This window comes from Sorex araneus, chromosome 5 (assembly GCF_027595985.1).
Source record: "Sorex araneus isolate mSorAra2 chromosome 5, mSorAra2.pri, whole genome shotgun sequence".
NCBI classification, from domain to species: domain Eukaryota; kingdom Metazoa; phylum Chordata; class Mammalia; order Eulipotyphla; family Soricidae; genus Sorex; species Sorex araneus.
In genome coordinates, this window is record NC_073306.1 from 209862781 (window position 1) to 209879261 (window position 16481).

General features: G+C 53.9%; 1 protein-coding gene across 2 annotated transcripts in view; it reads left to right on the forward strand.

The window, feature by feature from the left end:
- Nucleotides 1-14836, forward strand: part of HERC3 (HECT and RLD domain containing E3 ubiquitin protein ligase 3) — a 91880-nt gene extending 77044 nt beyond the window's left edge. Inside the window, exons 23-26 of one of the 2 annotated variants that reach the window (XR_008630141.1) lie at nt 7091-7274; nt 7465-7567; nt 13135-13404; nt 13791-14836. Coding sequence is in view for 1 of the 2 variants with exons in the window: in XM_055137691.1 (XP_054993666.1) it covers nt 7091-7274; nt 7465-7567; nt 13135-13343 (496 nt within the window). In the remaining variant the exon portion in view is untranslated. Of the gene's footprint in view, nt 1-7090; nt 7275-7464; nt 7568-13134 lie in introns of both variants that reach the window. The other variant, XM_055137691.1, reaches the window with a different exon arrangement.
- The last annotated feature ends 1645 nt before the right edge of the window (nt 14837-16481 follow it).

Consider the following 16481-nt stretch of genomic DNA (forward strand, 5'->3'; position numbering starts at 1 on the left):
ACCCTTGGCCACCCATTTTGATTGTAGATTTTATTTTGTGTATGCTGCCTTTCAAAATTTGGCTTGTATGTTTAAATCTGCATGGTTTCTTCATTTTTGTGTTATCTGTCAACTGTTTCTTATATGGCTCTAGTCTTAGCCTCTCCCTGTCCAGTAAGTGATGTAATTCCTTCAGTTAAAAAAAAAATTGCTAGTTTTTTTTTTTAAAAAAAAAATTCTTACAAAGATATATGTAAGGGTAATTGTATTGTTCCAGATTTAGTTCAGGTTTTGATTTGAAATATGATAAATTAAATGCTAATTTGAGAATTGACATTGTTGTCGTATTGAATCTTATCATCCGAGAGCTTATTTTATGTTTCTTCCTGATATTGTTTTTTTTTTTTTAACACATGGTTAGGCATATTTTTATTGGGTTTTTTTTTCTGTGAAATTTTCCCACAATTTTTATGATTAGTGCCTAGAAGTAATTATTTTTCCTTATTAGCCTTGCTAACTGATCTATTCTTTTAACATATTAAATGGGATGCTCTTCAGTCACGTCTCAGGTTTTCTCTGTATAGTCACGTGCCTGCCCCCCACCAAATCTCCCCATTAATTTCACTCATTTGTTTCTTCCAATTTTGTTTTTTTTGATGACTTAGAAAAAAATATTAAATGAGTCTTTGTTCCTAGAGACAAATATGAATTTTAATTAAGTGATTAAGATAATCAGTGGCCCCTTACATATTATCTTGCTTTTCCCTTCTGGCTGGCTTAGCCCAAGGAAGATTCACATTACCTTCAGTCATTGCCGTTAGCAACAGGTCCAAGCCACCTCCGTCCTGGGGAATAAGCAGGTCCTAGTTTGTGGCTATGTCATTTAATCCTTACCGGAAATGGAAGAAAAAGACTCTGAGCTTAATATTTTGTTTCTACTTCTTTTGGAATGCCTCAGTGTAAAGTTGAAATTTTCTTTTTTGGCATATTTATGTCATATTAAAGATCGTTTCCTTTTAAGGAGGAAATCAAGATTGCTTTTTCATTGATGCAATCTAAATAAGATAGTTTATTGAATTCCCCTGTGTTTCTGAATTAAAAGCCATGATCTTCTCTGGCAATAAGGAATCATAAATGTAAGCTGAGATGAATATTTGGCCTGATGGGGGAAATATATACATATATTTTATATATGTAATATTTTAAATAGTACAATATCAAAATTTTTTATTATAAAAATTTTCCACTTCACCCCTATTGAATTTCTAGTGTCTTTCATGCAGAATTAATAAGAAGACCTGAAACCTGTCAAGCACTTAGTACACATCAGACACTATTGTATGGATCTTATATGGATCTCTACATAATAAAATGTGAGAAAGGGACTTTTATAGGTGAGGAAAATACAAATACAGATAGATCAGTGAATTGCCTGGAGTTCGTTTGCTAACAGGAGGCAGAGCTGGGATTCGAATCTAAACAGTCAGAATACCAAGTTCTTTTGTTCTTTGAAAATACTTTTATTAACACCACAATGGTAAACAATTTCATGGTTATATTTCTTTAAAGGTTGCTGAGTCACACACAATTCAAAACCCACACAGAAGCTAGGAGTCTTCGTATTAAATGTGTCCTTCCAGAAAAGTCCTTAACTGTATGCCGGTATCTCCTCAGCGGTAAAATTGGAATATGCACCATTTTTATATTTCATATGTCACATTTACATAGCAAAATAATGAAGGCACATCTAATAGAAGCAAACATAAAACCCTTTCTACTTCTGAGCTGGGGTGGGAACACACAGTTTACATGGGTGTTTCAAGTATATATGTTTTTCCACACAAAGCAGCTTGAGCGCAGAGCGCTGCTCAATGTTCACAGCCACATTCTACGAGCTACAACAGACAACGACTTCGGGAGGCGCGAACGGTACCACACTGGACCCACATGCGTTACGAATCGGCCGCATTCCACATCCCTCCGAGTCCAGGGATCGCGTCGACAGTGCCAGACGCAGGGGCGGGGCGGGGCGGGGGGGCTCCCACATTCGGGTTTTTACACCGTTTTTTTTTTTCCCTTTTTTTCTTTTTTTTTCTTTTTTTTTTTGTTTTTTTCTTTTTTTTTTTTTGCCAACAGACACGAACAGGAGAGCACATGACATGAAACCGCAGGTCAGGAACACGCATGACATGAAACCGCAGGTCAGGAACACGCATGACACGAAACCGCAGGTCAGGACCACGCCAGTGGACACGTGGGGGGGCAGCGCCCGCTCGGGAGCATGCAGAGGCCGGGGCGGTGGGCGCGGCGGGCGCGGTGTCCGGGCCCCGGCGCCCGGGTCCCGGTTCCGAGGCTCGGTCCGGCGGGCCGGGAGCGGCGGGGGCGGGGCGCGGGGGGCGGGGGGCGCGCGGGGCGCTGCTGCTGCTGCTGCTGCGGCGCGCGCGGGGCGGGGTCCCGGGGGGCGGCGGCGGCGGTGGCAGCGGGCGGGCAGACGCGCCCCCCGGCCCGAGCCGCGCGCGCATCACCGGGAGCCGCCGCAGAGCGGGGGTCCCCCGCGCTCCTCGTCGTCGTCGTCGTGGTGGTGGTGGTGGTGGTGGTCGTGGTGGTCGTGGTCGTCGCGCTCGTCGTCGTCGTCGTCGTCGCCCCCCGGCTCGCGCGCGCGCTCGTGCTCGTCGTCGTCCGCGTCGCCCTCCAGGGCCCACGCGCAGTCCTCCACCTCGCGGGTGAGCTCCTGCACCTTGGCGCGCAGCGGCCGGTAGATCTCGTTGTACTTCCTCTCCAGCGCCTGCAGCTCCTTGTCGAACTTGGCCTCGATCTTGTCGCTGCGCTTCTGCAGCTTCTTGAGCGCCAGGACGCGGTAGCGCACGGCGTTGGGCAGGCTCTCCAGGAAGTCGTTCTTGGGCTTGGCCACCTTCTGCTCGGGGCTCGACGGCTCGGCGGCCGCGGGCGCGGCGGCGGCGGCGGCAGCGGAGGAGGCAGCGGCGGGCGCGGCGGGCGCGGCGGGCGCAGCAGCAGCAGCAGCGGCAGCGCCGTCCGGGGCGCCCCCCTCCGCGCCGCCCTCCGCCCTTACCTCGGCCACCTCCTTGGGCTTGTCCGCCTCAGCCATGCCGGGCCCCGGGAGCCGCCGCCGCCGCAGTGCAGGGACGCGGGGATGCGGGGATGCGCGGATGCACGGATGCGCCGATGCGGGCGGCGCGCCGGGGTGCCGGAGGCGCGGGTGCCGGACGCGCGCTGCGGGCTGCGGGCGGAGAGCGGCGCCGCTGCGGGCTGCGGGACGCGCGCTGCCGAGTGCGGGCTCCGACTGCGCTCTGCGCTCGGGTCTGCGGCAAGGGGCCCCGCGCGTGTGACGTGCGCCGCGCTCCGCCCCCCGTCCCCGCGGCCGCGCACCACTGGCTCCCGGGTAGCAGCTGACCCATGTCACCTGCTGCTCCGTGCAGCCTCCGAGCACCGCAGCCCACGTCAGCGCCCGTCTCCTGGAGACGGGCCCCGCCGCCCCCCACCCCGCGATGCTAGCGGGTCTCCCGGCCGAGCCCCAGGACGCGCCGTGGCCGCCCCCGCCCCCGCCGCGCTGCGGCTGCTGCCCAGCGGCGCCCTGAGCCGGTTTCCGTGGGGGCTGGGGGCGAGGCGGCACGCCCTGCGGCGCCGGCTGCGCGGGGGACCGTGTCGGGGGACCGAGGACCGACCCTCGCACCCTTCGCAGTGCACGGGGGGGCCCCTCCTTCCCGCCCGCCCCGCTCCCCAGCCCCAGGGTGTGAAACGGGCCTCCCCCATCACCTCTCGCGCCCCGACTCCCTCTTCGGGGACCGCGCCCACCACCCCGGGAGCCGCGCGCGCGCCTGTGCGCAGGGCAGCGCGCCTGGAGAGCCCAGAACCCCTCGGCCCGGCGAATCCAGACCCTTCCCGGCCCGGCGAGCCAGACCCCCCTCAGCCCGGAGAGCCCAGACCCCTCCCGGTCCGGCGAGCCCAGATCCGGGCGAGCTCAGACCCTCCTCCGGCCGCCCCGGCGAGCCCAGGCACCTTCGGGCCGCCCCAGCGAACCCACACCCCCTCAGCCCGCACCGGCGAACCCAGACCCTCGGCCCACTTTGGCGAGCCCAGCCCGGCGAGCCCAGACCGTCCCAGCTCGCCCCGGCGAACCCACACCCCCTCAGCCCGCCCCGGCAAACCCAGACCCTCGGCCCGGCCCAGCGAACCCACACCCCCTCGGCCCGGCCCAGCGAACCCACACCCCCTCGGCCCGGCCCGGCGAACCCACACCCCCTCGGCCCGGCCCGGCGAACCCACATCCCCTCGGCCCGGCCCGGCGAACCCACACCCCCTCGGCCCGGCCCGGCGAACCCACACCCCCTCGGCCCGGCCCGGCGAACCCACACCCCCTCGGCCCGGCCCGGCGAGCCCAAACCCCTCCAGCCCGGCCCGGCGAGCCCAGGGACCCCTCGCGGCCTGTGCCGGCGAGCCCAGACCCTCAGCCCACTTTGGCGAGCCCAGACCGCCTTGGCCCGGCCACCGGAGGCGGGGCCCGGCCTGTCTCTGCCTGGCCCAGGGGTCTGCTTCACTGGTTCACAGGGGGATGTGCTTTCTCCAGCGCGCATGTATATGCGTGTTCTAGAACCTTCCTGCGAATTTTCTGTCCAGGGGGAGAAATAAAGCTGGAGGATGGCAAAGCCTCCAAGGCCCGTGCCCTGCAAGGCCGTGCTGGCCGCAGGAACCGAGCTCTCAGTACTCGCACGTGGACTTATACCCAGGTTCTCTCCGTGCAGCGTCTGCAGGGTGGGGGGGGCACAGAACTGCGAGAGAGATTTGGGGCCCCAGAGGTAGCGGGGCAGCTAAGGCGCTGACCTGGCCGGTCTCTGGTGCCCCAGTGGGCCCCTGCGCCCCGCCAGGATGGATTCCTGAGCCCAGAGCCGGTAATGAGACATGAGCACCGCCGGGTGTGGCCCATCCCCCACCAGACGTATCTGTCTGCATAATACCAGCTTTTTATTTGAGAAAAATATTTAAGTGGGAAAATTGCAGAGAGTTTGACAAACGTCTTTGCATCTGTGATCTAGAGTTACTAGTACCTGCTTCGGATTTTTAAATAAAAGAACAGAAACCATCTATTAAAATTCTTCCGTTTCTCTCTTAATCCCACTTCCCTCTTCCGTTCTTCTTTCCATTTCGTTTGATTTGGGGACACTCTCGTGGGTGCTCAGGGCTTACTCCTGGGCCCAGGTCAGCTGGGTGAAGGCAGGCACCTGCCCTGCTGTCCTGTCCATCTGGACGCCTCCTTCTTCTTTCCTTACAAACAGACCTTTATAGCTGCCATGTCACTTCCATGTGTATTCTTTAGTGTTTTTTTTTTTTTTTTACTTTTTTGTTCTTTCAGTTTTGGGGCCCACACCCAGTGGTGCTCAGGCTTCTCCTGGCTCTACACTCAGGAATCACTCCTGGCAGTGCTTGGGGATCGAATCCCAGTCTGCCACATGCCAGGCACATGCCCTACCTGCTGTACTATCACTGCGGCCCCTCTGTGCTTCTAAATAATCGACAGAAAGATGTTTATATGATTATACTTTTAAAATACACATAGATGCTAGCATCTGGATTTAATATTTAAAAATTTGTTTTTAGCTTAACATTTTTCCTGCGATTTTGTTTTTGATATTCATATTAAATTGTTAATTTTTATAACTATAAAATTGATACAGTTTCAATGTAGTTTGATTTTATATTCCTAGACCTCATTGCTGTAAACAATAGAATGATGGCTGATGTGTTCAAAGGTGTCCTAGTTCCAGATGCTTTGCTTCCACTGATTCCTGTTATCTTTCTCACTGTCAGAGTAGTTTTGTACACCGTCCCTGTACTGAGGTGAAGGGACTGAGGCACAGACAGACGTAAGGACCATGATCTGTAGGAAGCAGCTCCACTGCTGTGGTCAGGCTGCCCTTGTCCTGTGTGGTAACAGAACAACTTCTCTGGGGCTGGAGAGCCGGCTCAAGGGACAGGCACTCGTGCTTGTATGTGAGAGGCACAGGGCTGATGTCTGGACGTGACCCCCCACGCCCTGATTGGGGACGAGGTCGTCTCCAAGGACAGCCCCGAGTAACCCAAAGCCATCCCGCCCCCCCCCCATCAAAAACGATCATATAAAGGCTAGCATATGGATTTAACATTAAAAATTTTGTTTTTAATTTAGCATTCCCTGAGATTCTGTGTTTGATAGTCATACTCAAATTGCTCATTTTGATAACTATAAAACTGACAAAATTTCCATGGAATTTTGATTTAAACTTTTAAAACTTGGATCTGCAGAGATAGTGCAGCGGGTAGGGTGTTTGCCTCAACATCGCTGACCCAGGTTCTATACCTCGACACCCCGTATCATCCCTCAGCACCACCAGGAGTGACCCCTGAGTGCAGAGCCAGGAGTAAGCCCTGAGCACTGCTGGGGGTGGCCCCCAGACAAACAAAATGAGTCTCTAAGAGTGCTCTGCTGTTGATTCCCTTCAGAAGCCTGTGCTGACTTCTCCGTTCTCCTGTTGACGAGTAGCCCAGCAGATAAAGTGTTTGCTTTGCATGTGGCTGACCCAGGTTGATACCTCTCACCGCCTGTGGTCCCCTGAGCCCTGCCAGGAATGATCCCTCAGCCCAGAACCAAGAGTAAGCCCTGAGCACAGCCACTTATATTCCCCTACCCCCACACACACCAAATAACCCTGGAGCACCTCAAGATTTTCAAACACCAGTGTGATTTCTCCTATGTGACTCCTAAGACACCTGGTGGAATCCCAGCGCAAGACAATAGCTGGTGTCACCTGGTCTAAGAATTTGGAAAAATTCTTCCATTTTCTCCCCTCTGGTCGACCTCAGGACCAAAAGCATGTGATGGACTCCTTAAGATCGAGAGCTGGGGCCAGAGCGATAGCACAGCGGGGAGGGCATTTGCCTTGCACGTGGCCGACCCGGGTTCGATTCCCGGCATCCCATAGGGTGCCCCGAGCACCGCCAGGAGTAATTCCTGAGTGCAGAGCCAGGAGTAACCCCTGAGCATCTCTGGGTGTGACCCAAAAGGAAAAAGAAAAAGACCACAGGCTAATGAGCGCGTCTCCTTGCGGTTCTCTGTCAGGCAGGAGTTTGTGGATGCCTACGTGAATTACGTCTTCCAGATCTCCGTTCACGAGTGGTACTCGGCTTTCTCCAGCGGCTTCCTGAAGGTGTGTGGTGGCAAGGTGCTTGAGCTCTTCCAGCCTTCGGAACTGAGGGCCATGATGGTGGGAAACTGCAACTATGACTGGAAGGAGCTGGAGGCGGTGAGCAGCTGGGGACCCCAGGGGGGCGGGAAGGGGTGGTCGGGAGCCGGGGTGGCGGGCTCGCCGTGCGGGCATCTCCCCACGATCTCCAGTGGGCGCTTCTTCATCTCAAATGCAGAAGCTGGACAGGGTCCGCCGGGATCCTGCTCTCCTCCGGTTAATTCTTTTCTATGTTTGTTTTCTCGGGCAGACTGCTGTCTACAAGGGGGATTACTCAGCCACACACCCCACTGTGAAACTATTTTGGGAAACGTTTCATGAGTTTCCATTGGAAAAGAAGAAGAAGTTTCTCTGTAAGTATCCGTGATCTCAAGATGCTTTTACCTGGCTGCATTTTAGTCCTGGAACTGGTGCAGGCAGATATGCTCTCAGATTAATTCAGCTGTTTAAAATGGTACAGAGGCGAGCTGGAGTGCTAGTCCAGTGGGGAAGAACCTTGCCCTGCCCGGGGCTGAGCTGGGTTGACGCTCAGGCACCCCTGTGGTCCCCCCGAGTCCCTCCGGGAGTGATCCCTGAGTGCAGAGCCAGGAGCAAGCCCTGAGCAGTGCTTCCTCACCCGCCCCGCCCCCCTCCACACAAACCAAAAAAGGTACAGAAAATAGCACCGCTGTGCTTTTTGTCTTAACGGTACTTGAGGCAGAAAATATATTGCTGATCTGTGTTTTCTGCCTAACGAGAGTTCACATGAAAGCATTCATTGATTCTCAACAACTTTACACTTCCTCGTTATTTTTTTTATTTTAACTTTATTTAAACACCTTTGTTTACAAAGTTGTGCATCATATCGTTGTTTCAGTGTTCACCAGTGTGACCTTCCTCCACCGCTGCCCCCAGGGTCTTGTCCCCGCACCAAGCTTTCCTTCTTGGTGGGCACAAAATAATTTATTTTATATTTCTTGTTACAACAAAATGGTAAATGGAATTTTAAAAATAAGTAGTTCAGTAGCAGCCAGAGTGAAGGCACAGTGTGCAGGCACTTGCCTTCCGTGGGGCTGAGCTGGGTCTGATCCCAGCATCCCATGTGGTCCCTACGTACCCCCTGTCATTGGACGCGGCCCATTGTGAAAGTGTCCTGTCTCACAGTCATGTTATTGAAATCATTGCCTGACCATAGAAACCAAGGCTGGGAGGGGTGGTCCTGAGCAGAGTGCTTGCCACATGAGGGGAGGGTGGTCAGGTCAGTGAAGGGACCACTCGGACAGTGATGGGGTGAGTGACTACTGTGGACCAGAACTGGGAGCTGAAAGGAGGCAAAGTGGTCTGCACGGTGCCCTTCCAGTAGAAGCGCAGTGGACAAAAGTGCCCAAAAGGAAAAGAGAAAAAATCAAAGCGTCTGCCAGAGAGGTAGGGTATAGACACTGGGGAAGGGATGGGTATTCCAACACCGTGTGACTGGAACGCAGCCGGGAGCAACTTTCTACCTTAGTAGCTCATGGCAAGTCAATACATTTTTTTAAATTAAAAAAAAATACCAGACAAGTTTGTGAGGATTTACGGAGCCGTGGGTGCTCACACTGGACTCCGTGGAGTCCAGTGGGCTTCTCTGCCTCCCGCCCTGCCCCCCTGCTGCATTCCTACTGGCCGTCAGTGTTGTGCAACTCGGAGTGGTCACTCCAGGCGCCGCAGAGCTGGGCGATTCCTGAGGAGGCCCTGAGCTCTCAGCCAGAGCCCCGTGTCCCTGGGGCTTTCACAGGCTGGGAGATTAGTTGTGCAGCAGAGGAGGTGCAAAGGCTTTGGGGTGTGCGGTGTAGGCCAGGACAGGCGTCCCGTGATCTCTCCCCAGATTAGTCAAGAGCTGCAGAGCTGGGCCGTTAACACGGGGCAGCTGTGGGCGTCCTTACTGGCTGTTTTCTAAGCAAATGCATCGCATTGATGGAGTTGAGGAGTTTAGTGTTCCCCGGATACTCCTTTTTTGGGGGGGATCACACCCGGGGATGCACAGGGGTCACTCCTGGCTCTGCACTCAGGAATCACCCCTGGCGGTGCTCGGGGGACCATATGGGATGCTGGGAATCGAACCCAGGTCGGCCGCGTGCAAGGCAAACGCCCTACCCGCTGTGCTATCGCTCCAGCCCCTTCCCCGGATACTCTTTTGAAAATAAAAGATGTCTGCTGCAGGTCTGGGGAGGTGTCAGTTTTAGTAACTATTGAGGTGTAATAGATAGCAGTGCAAACTACCAGTATAAAGCCTAAAAATCGACAGTTTTTCATATAGTCAGTTTTTCAATGCATTTTTTCAATGCAGACCCTTTTTGGACTCTGTTGGTCTGGGGACCACAGCCGAGGGCTCCCAGAGGCTGTCTCTAGCTCTGTGCGCAGGGGGGCCCTGGCAGTGCTCGGGGCACGTGTACGGTGCCGGGGAGTGGGACAGGAGGTGGATGCAGGTCACGGGCATGCCCTGGATATGCTGTAAAGGAGAATCGAGTCTCATTCCCATGAACAAACTGAGCCCTTGAAGTGTAGTTGAAATATTTGTGTGAATTGTGTAATCTAAATTAGAGAATTGGCCAGTTTTGCAACTCCTACATTGGATTTGAAAGCGACCTTTGTCTGGTTCCTAATCGGAGTGCAGAGACCACCCGCAGGTGAGGCGCCTTCCCCACGGTGAGGTCCCCCCGAACACTGCCCGCTGCGGCCCAAAGGCAGCCCCCAAGGAAGAGCATAGATTAACATTAATGTAAGAGTTCGCTTCAATTGCTCGGAGGGAGGAAGGTTGAGAAGAGGTATGGGACTTTAACATGAGAATTTTCCTCATGTGAATTTGTTTTATTTAAGACGAGAGAGAAGAGGGAGAGAGAGAGAGAGAGAGAGAGAGAGAGAGAGAGAGAGAGAGAGAGAGAGAGAGAGAGAGAGAGAAGAGGAAGAGAGAGAAGAGGGAGAGGGAGAGAGAAGAGGGAGAGGGGGAGAGAGAGAAAGAAAGGAGAGGGAGAGAGAGGGAGGGAGAGGGAGAGAGAAAGAAAGGAGAGGGAGAGGGAGAGAGAGAAAGGAGAGAGAGGGAGAGGGAGAGAGAGAGAAGAGGGAGAGAAGGAGAGACGGGGAGAGAAGGAGAGAGAAAGAAAGGAGAGGGAGAGAGGGAGAGAGGGAGAGAGAGGAGGGAGAGGGAGAAGGAGAGAGAGGGAGAGAAAGAAAGAAGAGGGAGAGAGGAGAGAGAGGAGGGAGAGAGAGAGAAGAGGGAGAGAGAGAAAGAAAGGAGAAGGAGAGAGAGGGAGAGAGAAAGAAAGGAGAGGGAGAGGGAGAGAGAGAGAAAGGAGAGAGAGGGAGAGAGAAGAGGGAGAGAAGGAGAGACAGGGGGAGAGAAGGAGAGAGAAAGAATGGAGAGGGAGAGAGAGAGGAGGGAGAGAGGGAGAAGGAGAGAGAGGGAGAGAAAGAAAGGAGAGGGAGAGAGAAGAGAGAGAGGAGGGAGAGAGAGAAGAGGGAGAGAGAGAAAGGAGAGGGAGAGAGGGAGAGAGAGGGAGGAAGGAGAGAAGGAGAGAGAGGGACAGAGGGAGAAAGAAAGGAGAGGGAGAGAGAGAGAGAAGAGGGAGAGAGGGAGAGAGAGAGTTCCATAAAGAGAAATGGCGCCCGCACCTCCAGCTGGGAGGGAGGCCACTCTGCAGCGGCGTGCACCCCACTTCTGCACCCAGCCTCCCCGTCTTCCTTTGCTGCTGGATTCTGGGAAGGCTCACCACATTGGGGTGTGCCGGGTGTGTCTCCGTTACGGGTGTACCGTCAGGCCTGAACTGAAGACGGTGAAAAATACGAACTTTTTCCCTGGACGAAACCAGAGAACAGAGCCACAGAGCAGAAAGGACTGGAGAGACGCAGGCCGTGGGGCCCGGGCCCCGCTGCTGACCCCCATGTCATGCTCAGCGGGACCTTGAGTCTGACCCACCCGACAGCAGGGCCGTGCTGGAGCTGTCCCGGGGCAGGGCGTCCTTCTGCCCGGGTTGGACGCTCGGGCTCACTGTGCGTCCTGATGGATTCAGGGGCGCAGCCGGTGGCCGGGGGACGCCCTCGCCGTGACCTCTGCCACAGCTCTCCCCAGAGGGACTCCTCCGTGTCGCCGGGTGTGGAGGGCCACAGACTCCAGGCCCCTGTGGGACGGGACGCGCTGCCTCGGGGCCGGAGGACGGCCCGGGCCTGTCGGGGGATGCGGCCGGCGGCCGGCAGGTCCCGGCTCCATTCCCAGTGCTCTGCGGTTTCCTCCTCCGAACGTGGCGAGACCAAGCCTGGACTCGGCCCACTGGGGGTGCGAGTGACTCGCGAGGAAGCCCCCAGCGGGCGGCCCTGAGGTCCTCCTGCCAGCAGCCGGGCGCAGGTCGCCCTCCGAGGAAACCCGGACTCCGTCAGGCGGGTGCTGGGGCTCCCGTGGGGAGAAGCGCGCTGCCGTGTGAGCCCCCCATTCCGCCCCCAGCACTGCGCGGCCCCAGGGCCCCAGCACTGCCACTGTAAACCAAGAAAGGGAGAAACACATCGCTGTCTGGCCATGGAATGAATGAGTCTTGGCATTCGTGAGGACTTGGATGGCCCCTGACGGTATTCATGTTAAGTACTTCCGGCAGAGAGAGACAAATACCCTGTCACCTGACCTCTATCTGGAGTTTATAAAGCAAATCAAAACTGTCCGGGACAGCCGAGTGGCTGGTGCTTACCTGAGGGAAAGGGAAGCGGCTGAAGGAGATCAGGAAGTAGAAACTCCCAGTTAGCCCGTGAATAAGTCACGGGACAGTGTCACGGGACAGCATCACGGGACAGCGTGGCCTTCCAGGGAGAGGGTATTTCAGTCCTTAAACGTGGCCAAGATCAGATGGGACGTAGATGTTAATTGTGGCACTTGTTCTCATTATACAGAAACAGATGTCAGCCTGGGTGCATCCGAAACTAATACAATCTGTTTTGTTTTGCTTTGCTTTGGGGCCACTCCATGCTCAGGAGTTACACCTGGCTCTCCACTCAGGGGTCACTCCTGATGGTGCTTGGGGACCTCATAAGATGCTGGGGACAGAAGCCAGGTGGCCGCATGCAGGGCAAGCACCCGCTGGCCCCACTAAAACAATCCATGTCTGCTTAACTCACCTTGTCTTCTTATGCTTTTTTTTTTTTTTTTTTTTTTTTGCTTTTTGGGTCACACCCGGTGATGCACAGGGGTTACTCCTGGCTCTGCACTCAGGAATTACTCCTGGCGGTGCTCAGGGGACCATATGGGATGCTGGAATTCGAACCCGGGTCGGCCGCGTGCAAGGCAAATGTCCTACCCGCTGTGCTATCGCTCCAGTCCCTCTTCTTATGCTTTAAGGGCACTCTGATCAGGGGCTGGAGCGATAGCACAGCGAGTAGGGCATTCACCTTGCATGCAGCCGACCCTGTTTGATTCCCAGTATCCCATATGGTCCCCGGAACACTGCCAGGTGTCATTCCTGAGTGTAGAGCCAGGAGTAACCGCTGTGCATCACCGGGTCACTGTCACTGTCATCCCGTTGCTCATCAATTTGCTCGAGTGGGCACCAGTAACGTCTCTCATTGAGAGACTTATTGTTACTGTTTTTGGCATATCCAATACGCCACGGGTAGCTTGCCAGGCTCTGCCATGTGGGCGAGATACTCTCAGTAGCTTGCCGGGCTCTCCGAGAGGGGCGGAGGAATCGAACACAGGTCGGCCGCGTGAAAGGCGAACACCCAACCGCTGTGCTATTGCTCCAGCCCACATCGCCGGGTGTGACCCAAAAGAAAAAAAAAACAACACTATAGTCATACTTAAAGAAAAACACACCTGGTTTCCCCGCTCCCCGCCCCCTCCCCCAGGGGACCAGGGTCTGAAGGGCGGTTAGTTGGCGCTGCCCGTACCGTGAGCCGCTGGTCACGGCCCCGCCTCTGTCCACAGTGTTCCTGACCGGCAGTGACCGCATCCCCATCTACGGCATGGCCAGCCTGCAGATCGCCATCCAGCCCACGGCCAGCGGGGAGGACTACCTGCCCGTGGCCCACACCTGCTACAACCTGCTGGACCTCCCCAAGTACAGCAGCAAGGAGACGCTGTGCGCGCGGCTGACCCAGGCGCTGGACAACTACGAGGGCTTCAGCCTGGCCTGAGCTGCCGCCGCCCCATCCGGGCGCCGTGCCCGCGCGGCGGCTCGCCAGAGAACCTTGGGGAGTGAGTTCTATTTTTTTACTGTACCTGTGGGGTGGGACTTCCGAATTCTGAGCCTGGTTCTTGTGTTTCTGGGGTCGTAAGCTGTGAGCAATTTTTTTTTTTTTTTTTTAGAGTCAGGGCTTGGGATCGGGTTAAAAACAATGGCTTGCACTGTGGCAAGGGTTTAGGTTTTGAAGCCAAATTTCTCCGTGTTCCCTGTCCGGTGAGGCTGCCGCCCCCGCCGGCTGCCACAGCGGTGGAGTTTCCGTGTCTGCCTTCCCCGCCTCTCTCTGCCCGCCCGTGGCTGTCTTGCTCTTCCCCGACCTCCTCACTCCTCGGCAAGACTTGGCTTCGACTGGCCCTTTCTTCGCCTGCACATACAGAAGGAAAGTCTCTTTTCTCTGCAGCCTCGGAAGTGCTCCTGGCTGGCCGTAACCCCACCTTCAGGCCCGAGGAGGAAAGGACCACTTCCGAGATCCCAGGGTTCCACCAGCCGAATCGGGGTCCGTTCCTTTCACTGAACGCTTGAGAGTTGCTGGGAGCTCTGATGAGCGCATCTTGCTCTCGAAGCAGGTGGGGCGAAGGGGCCTTTGGCGGGGGGTCTTCTCAGGACGCCCTTGCTCCTTGCAGGTGTGCATGGCAGAGGGCATGGCGGCTGAGCCCCTCAGTGCTGCTCAGCCACGTCCCTTTGACAGTGAAGAGTGGTGACAGGCCACCTCCCCTTCCCTTATGTCACTTTTGGGGCAAGTTGCATCAATTTTTTTTTTAATACCTTCTCCAGGCAGAGTGAGAATAATAAGTTTTGGTCCCTCTATTATTTTATATTCTCTACCACTTTCTCTCCCTTCCCTCCCTTCCTTTCGTTCTGCTTCATCCCAACCTCACAGCCCTTCCCGCTCTCCTCCTACCAGATGCATGCCTCTTTTTGTTTTAAATTTCTATATGAAATGCAGACTTTCTACTCGGATTTTGTTTTTCCCTCCTCCCAAATTGCTAAGACTTAAAGGTGTTCTGTATTATGGGGCTTTTGTTTATTGCATTTGAAATGTTTGTTTACAATGCAATTTCAGGGGGAATTGTGTTTAAGAGAAATATATATATGTATGTATCTTAAAAAAATGATATGTTCAGCCTCTTTCATCACGGGATAAGAAAATTCTACATGATTAGAGAATCCATGTCAGCCTGATTTTAAATCGCTAGTTGCTAGAGAAAAGACTTATTTATATAAAAAGAAGTATTTATGAAACATGATTCAGCATCAAATCTCAATGAAGGATTGTAGATTTTTGCTTTTTCTTTTGGTTTTTAAAACCTCTTCCAATTGCTAAATTGGTAGTTTTTCAGTCTTTATAAAATAAGATTAAAAAGATATACAGTTATATGAAATGTTTATTTTCTATGTGTGTGCATATAGTCCAATATTACACAATAAATTTGGTGTTTTAACTTATGACTGTCTCTTACTTGACTTGCAGAATTGGTGGAATTTTTTTCATTGGGAAAATTAACTTGACTGGAGCAATAGCACAGCGGGTAGGGCATTTGCCTTGCATGTAGCCCACCCAGGTTCGATTCATCTGTCCCTCTCGGAGAGCCCGGCAAGCTACCGAGAGTATCCCACCCGCAAAGCAGAGCCTGGCAAGCTCCCTGTGGCGTATTTGATATGCCAAAAACAGTAACAACAAGTCTCACAATGGAGACGTTACTGGTGCCCGCTCGAGCAAATCGATGAGCAGCGGGATGACAGTGACAGTGACTCATATAATCTGATAAAAGTCCATATTTGGTTCCTTCCAGAAGAAACTAGACCATGTATGACATGTGGTGAGAGGGGGAGGGAAGCCGGCCCAGCTGGCCTCAGGTGGGCGGCTGGGATGGGTGAAGGGACGTGCTGTAAGGGCTCCGGCGGGCTTGACCGGTCATAGCTTGGGCTGGTGCTTGGTGAGGGATGGGGGGGTCATGAGGAACCACTTAAAAGCGTCAGCAGAGAAAATGGAATCGCCATAAGCACATCTAGGGAAAGCGAAGGTAGGTCTGGGGGTGAAGGGCCACCAAGGCACTGGGCTTGGAGTCAGTAGCTAAGTTACAATGTTTCCGTTTGGGGGTGGGCGGCAGACAGGAATATGACTTCAGCCTGGTTTTTAGGGAAAAAATGGGAGTGGGGGCCAGTGTAGAGTCACTGCTGGAAAGAACTGATCGGGGACAGTGGGGGGAGCGGGCGTGCTTGGGATGTGGAGGGGGGCGGCGGGAAGGGGCAGGTGGAGACTGTAGCCTCCGCTGTGGTGCGTGAAGGCAGCAACATTGTTTCCTCCATCCTGGGAACAGCTACAGGGCATTGTTTCACCAGGCTTCCTGGTGACTTACAGATCAAAACAAAGAGGGCAGAAGCTTTTGGTGAATAGTTACGCCCCAGCGTTTAAGAGCACACCTAAGGGTGAGTCTGAGAGACTTTAAACCCAGCCACGTTTAATCACGAATGGAAACGACCAAAAATTGCTTGACCTTAGAATCCTCATCTCGGGCTGGAGCAATAGCACAGCGGGGAGGGCGTTTGTATGTGTTCGACCCAGGTTCGATCCCCGGCATCCTATAGGGTCTCCCGAGCACCACCAGGAGTGATTCCTGAGTCCAGAGCTAGGAGTAAGCCCTGAGCACTGCCGGGTGTGACCCCCCCACAAAAAAATAAATAATCCTCATCTCTGAAATAAGAAATTAGACTAGGGTAATTTCTAGGGTCTCTCAGAACTTTAAAGAGAAAAATCTAAAAATCTGTCACCGAGAACACCACCCAATAAATCTTTCTCAGCGTTGTTGCTTGGATGAAATTCTGTGCTGCTTCTAAATCACTCTGATTTTTCTGGGAGAATTTTTTTCCCCCCTTCATTACTAACAATTTAAAAGAAAAAATTTTTTTCTTTGGATTTTAGGCCACAGCTGGCAATGCTCAGGGGTTACTCCTGGCTCCGCACTCAGGAATTACTCCGGTGGTGCTTGGGGGACCATATGGGATGCCAGGGATCGAACCCAGGTCGGTGTGTGCAAGGCAAATGCCCTACCCGCTGTACTATCACTCCGGCCTGGATTTATTATTTAAA